This window comes from Austrofundulus limnaeus, unplaced genomic scaffold, assembly GCF_001266775.1.
Source record: "Austrofundulus limnaeus strain Quisiro unplaced genomic scaffold, Austrofundulus_limnaeus-1.0 Scaffold19, whole genome shotgun sequence".
Lineage (NCBI taxonomy): Eukaryota > Metazoa > Chordata > Actinopteri > Cyprinodontiformes > Rivulidae > Austrofundulus > Austrofundulus limnaeus.
The window spans coordinates 3,274,400-3,279,875 of record NW_013952421.1 but is presented as its reverse complement, the minus strand read 5'-3'; the positions used below and the strand labels follow the sequence as shown (position 1 = coordinate 3,279,875).

Genomic DNA, 5,476 nt, shown 5'->3' with positions numbered 1-5,476 from the left:
GAGGAATGCTTCCAGCACCTTGTTGAATCTATGCCACGAAGAATTGAGGCAGTTCTGAAGGCAAAAGGGGGTCCAACCTGTTACTAGCGTGGTGTACCTAATAAAGTGGCCGGTGAGTGTATATACATACATACTATTGTAGGAAGTGTGTATGTATACATACATGTATACAATATATATACATATAGATATATATATAGATAGTATATATACAAGTCATTTGTTTTGAATAGGATGACACCAAATGTTGCGTTTGAGCGGAATGGGTTAAAAAGAATAATTGCGAACTCGTCTCTTTCTAGTAACACACCACCTCTGACCAGTACGACCAATCAGATTGTCAGGAAAAGAAAAAAAGAGAACAGAGCAAAATGGGAAGAAGAGATGTGATTGTTGTCCACAGAACTGCAGTTTCCTCATTTTGAGTTTAAGCATGACTAATCATATACAGTCTTCCTGTTGTTAAACTCAAGCTCTCAGTCTGACTCCACAACCTCCGGCTGACATTGAATCCACTGAAATAATTAGTGCCACCGGAAATTTATGTCATTTGTTTTCATGACAAGTGATGCTCCTCTGTAAACATTAAACTAAAACTAGAGGACTGAACATTAAGTGCTGAAGGACTGCTGAAATTAGCTAAAAATTTAATTCACTGCCCTGTTAAAGTTAATGCAAGCACAACAAAAGCTACAAGTAGCTATTAACTAACATTAGCACAACTGTAGCTAAATGCTAAATTGTGCAAACTGATGTAACAAACAGCTAAAGCAGCATATTGCAAAAAAATAGTTAAAAGCTAAAATTAGCATAAGATGACAAAACTAGAGTAAGTATGATGAAGCAGTTTTCAGATGTTTTTGTACAGTGAGATTTGAAAAAATACAGTATTTCCATGAAAAATTTGTACTATATGTAATAAATACATCAAAAGGTATAAAAATTACAAACTGTAAATATTATTCCACATACAACCAGATCAAACTGAACATTGTGATACAGGAATGGTTAAAATAGCACCAAATATGCAGAAGCAGTTGAACTAATAATAAACGTCCGGAAGAAACTAAAAACAAGAGAGTCGTGCTGTGAATGCTGACTCAGCGTACCTTCTGACTGGCCAGCTCCTCTCGCAGCTTCACTTGTTCCTGCTGCATCTGGCTCAGCTCCTCCTGCTGGCTTTGCAGGCGAAGCTGCGTGTCCGGAGGTTTGCTGCCGTTGCACTCCGCCGCCGAATTGTCAGAGCTGCGCCCGAACCTCCCCGTCCCCTTCACGTCTCGGAGCGAGGCCCTCTTGGGCCGCGAGGAGCTGCGCACGAAATCGAAAGTGAACGCCGAGCCGAAGGAATCTGAGGGAGGAGASAGGTGTGCGCGGGATGGTCAGGAGGAAGGTCAGGCGGGAGTAATAAACTCCGGAGGCGGCAGAGCTTACGTCTGTGCGAGTCCAGGTGGGGCTTCAGCTCAGGGAGGTCCTTAGGTGGATCGATCATCTCCCACTCGTCTGAATTGCTGTTGCTGGTGTAAAACACGCTGCGTCTGTTCTCGCCTGTTCTGCCAGGCCGCAGATAAGACATGGTGTTTCTAAAAAATAAAATAAAAAAAGGTGAAAACAGTTCAAACTTAAAAGAGAAAAAAAAAAACAATAATCTGCACCGTTGCACATTTTAACGAGGTGAACGCTTTTGCTCAAGTCTAACAAAATCAATGGCAGGAGAAGAAGGATGAACCTGAGTTATCACTTCTAAAAATGGTTTGGTTGGTGTGGAAAATAAAGATAAAACATAAAAACTAAAGGTCTAGCAACAACAGAAACAACACTTGGCTACTCGGCATGCCCAAGTTTTAAAGATTTTGAGTGATGTGTTAGGAAGGACTAGCAGCTACTGCCACAGCAAATTTCAGCTCGATATCTGTGCGAAGGACTGAGTTATGGCCATTTCTGCGTTTGCTAAGCTTGATTTCTTGTGGCGGCCATTTTGAATTAGGTTGACTCTAAAAGGTAATTGTTGTAGATGAACATCCAATGATTATTTTGAGATTTATTCAAATCCGTCCAGCGGTTCATGAGGTTTGAGACGGAGAAAAAAGGCACACACAGGTGGCCACCTGGCATGATGCGTTCATACAAACACAGAACTGGTTGACGAAAGAGACGGAACTAGTATGTAGGGTTGGGCATAATCGTATCGTGTGCAATTAATCGTCAGTAAAACATTAATGGATTAATTTTTGGAACTTGACGATTAATACGATTAATGCCACCAGGCAGAGTCCGCTCGCTGCTCCTCTCCGCTTCAAATATGACGAACATTAAAAAAAATGTTCTGTAAGTTATTTATCTATTAACACTTTTTAAATTTTGATTTATAGCTTGAACTCTAATTTTGACACAATTTGGAACAGATTTTTATGAAGAGCACTTTTTACAACAATATGTGTGAGCGTGCCACGTCCGTCAAGTCACATCTGTTTTATCTTCTATAAAGAGGAAGTTTTGGCAGATAGTAGTAAAACAACAAGTGGTCTCTGGATTTAATCACTTCCTCTGCTGCAAACAGCCACAGGAAAAACCAGAAAGAACCAGGAAGAACCAGGTGTTTTTTCCCTAATGCAGCCCAACTGGCAAGGGGGAGGAAGGGAAGCAAACAAACAAGTCGTCTCTTTTTGGCAGGAAGCCAGAAAACAAACAGTAGGTCGGAGTCGCTTTTTGAAAAAATAAAAATAAACGTTTACCTGATCTCTGTGCTAAAGTTTTTCAGGGAGAAGTTGGCGGCAGAGGGCCCTTTGGCTGACTGGATCCCCACCATCCCACCAGGATTTAGTTCTGTCTCCATGGCGAAGTCACTGCGGACCTTCTCCAGGTTTTCACTTTGGTTCTCAGTGACAGAGGAACCTGAAAACCATTAAGTAACAACATATTACACTTAGCATAACAACCGCCTGGCAAGGTCTCATCACAACATGCTGCTGGTCTAAAGAAAACAACTGAGACGGTTTTGTTGTGGCGGCCATCTTGAATCACACTGACTCTACAGGTTAATAGCTGTAGAGGTACATCCAGTGATTATTTTATTAGTTTGATTAAATTGTGTCCTCTGGTTCACATTTTGTTAAGTGTACAGTTAAACACACACGACAGCATTGTTGTCTGCCTTGGCCAGCAGGTGAAAACACATTACTGTAAACACGACAACTAAATTAATCAACGGTTTGTCTAAATAAGTAAAACCGTCAGGTGTCTGAACAAACTCAAAGTAAAGCTTGGCAACAGTTTTGTCTTGTTAAAAACAGATGTTTCTGATTCACATCCAGCTTTCTAACCACCTCACAGCAGAACTGAGACCAGATATTTTTATTTCTGTGTGAACTCAGTTTGGAAAGTGAAACATTTAGAAAAAGACCCTGTTTTCACCAGTTAAATAAAGCACTAACCATCCACACAGCTGTCTGACTGGAGCCTTTATTTCACAGATAAAAGCTTTAAGGTACAAGATGAAACTTAGGTGAAAAGCCGATCTTATCCACCAACCTTATCTACCTCCGCAAAGGTCTGAAAATCAGCCACTGCCTCCTTTTTGCTCTGAGCTCCACCAGTTAAGACAAGTTTTTTGAGGGTATTTTTCAATGTTTTTTAATAAAATAAGACTGGAGCATTGAAGGTGTATTGTGACCTTATAACATCTGACAGGGTCAGTTACAGAAAAATCTGAATCGGCAGGTCAGACTATCTGAAGATGGGTGATCGGCCAGAAAACTGCAATCGGTGCACCTCTAGTTTTAACTGAACAGAGTAGCAGAAAACGCTGCATTGTGCTGAATTGTTGCAAAGCAAACATTCTCTGATAGCGTCTGATTTTCACACAAACATATCTCACCACAGCTCACAACCTGAGGGTCAAAGTCTTCTGGTGCCGGGAAAACACAGGACAAGACAAAAATATGCACAAAATCTAAATATAGCACACTTCAGTGTGTTGTGAAATGAGATAAACATTATAACAACCCAAGACAAAAAGCTTGTCTCTGACAGAAAGTAAAAACTACAGAGAGACTGAGAAAATATAACTAAATGAACTTAGAAAATGTTCCAGTAGTGACTACCCTGATTCGGAACGCAACAAGATTACAAACAAAGCTCCAAGGCCAAAGCGTAAAGTCATCAAAACATGACTAACTTCTCATTACAACAGCTGTAACTTATGAGATGTGGGAAATTCAGTTAAAACTAAAAAATGAAGAACAGAAAAAAAATAACAGATCTTGTAACAATAAAAAATGATGTCTGTGCAGGTTTTTATTGCTAAAAATAAAAGGTGGAGCGATAATGTTTTTAACTTGTGTGTACATTTGTCTGCACAAGTAGCAAAATATCTGCTTCAACTGAAACAATAAATATTCGKTTTGATTTTTATACATGTTTATTTTTCATGTTTATGTGTAAAAAATACTGCACATCTTCAGCATGCTTTTATTCTTTGCACATGTGCAAAAATCTAAACCTGGAGCAACAAACTCATTATTATATCATCAGTAAGCTGCTGCTGTTACTGTTTACACTAGTAAATTAACAACTAATTAGATAATAATGTGGTAATTACTGAGTTTTTACAGCTGAGAACACCGACAGACACTTTGTGAACTTTAAACATTTGACTACCAACTTATTTTTACACTTTAGCATCTGAAAATACAAAACCACCACATAAATATACAGAAAAAACCTGGAAACCATGTAAAGTGGCATTTAGAAGTGTTTCATGTGGCTCAACCTTTATTTCTGTAAAKTGCTAATAGTGACCTTTTCTGAATATGTATCACTTTAAAAAAACACCCCAATTTATCAGTAAAGATGAAAACATATAAAACTTAAAATCAAATTACATTTTTTTATGATCAAAACTGCTTTTATTGACCAGTGTGATCTAGCACATTAAAAAACACCATCTATATGGCTTCATGTTAGGAAAATGATAAAATAAGCATTATGTTATCGGCCACAGAAAACTGAAAGGTGTGTCGTCATGTTTTTGTCTGTGTTGGTTTATCTGCTCTGTTTGCATCTCATGAACTATTTGGCAGATTTTATTCATAATTTTTTTGTGTGTCAACTTAACTAAAGTGGTTATACAGCAAGGTTTTCCTATAAAATATTCGTAATTTAAAGCTCTGGCATGAAAGGCAGCAGGAAATATACATTCCTTCAAGGAATACAAGGCCTGTAATAGTTAAATGAATAAGAATCCTAATACAGTAACGTGACACATCTGGTTTACCTCAGACGTTTCGTGCACAGTGTTATGCTGCGTTCACACCRAACGCGATTTCAGCTTCAAAATCACATCCAACGCTGGACGTTGGATGCTTGTGCACTTTGCGAGGTCAGACGCAGGTCAGCTCTTGAAGCGCTGCACGGCAACAGCCTCCCCGCCCCTCCCTCCTCTGTCGGGCTCTGTTTAATGTCGGACGAGGAAGTGGCT

General features: G+C 39.2%; 1 protein-coding gene across 1 annotated transcript in view; it reads right to left on the bottom strand.

The window, feature by feature from the left end:
- The window catches only part of tbc1d2b (TBC1 domain family, member 2B), a 19,700-nt gene that overhangs the window by 10,321 nt on the left and 3,903 nt on the right, over window positions 1–5,476 (bottom strand). Inside the window, exons 3-5 of the mRNA XM_014003628.1 lie at window positions 2,733–2,892; window positions 1,432–1,580; window positions 1,110–1,348 (exon numbers count right to left, since the gene is read on the bottom strand). Of these exons, the coding sequence (XP_013859082.1) occupies window positions 1,110–1,348; window positions 1,432–1,580; window positions 2,733–2,892 (548 nt within the window). The remainder of the gene's footprint in view (window positions 1–1,109; window positions 1,349–1,431; window positions 1,581–2,732; window positions 2,893–5,476) is intronic.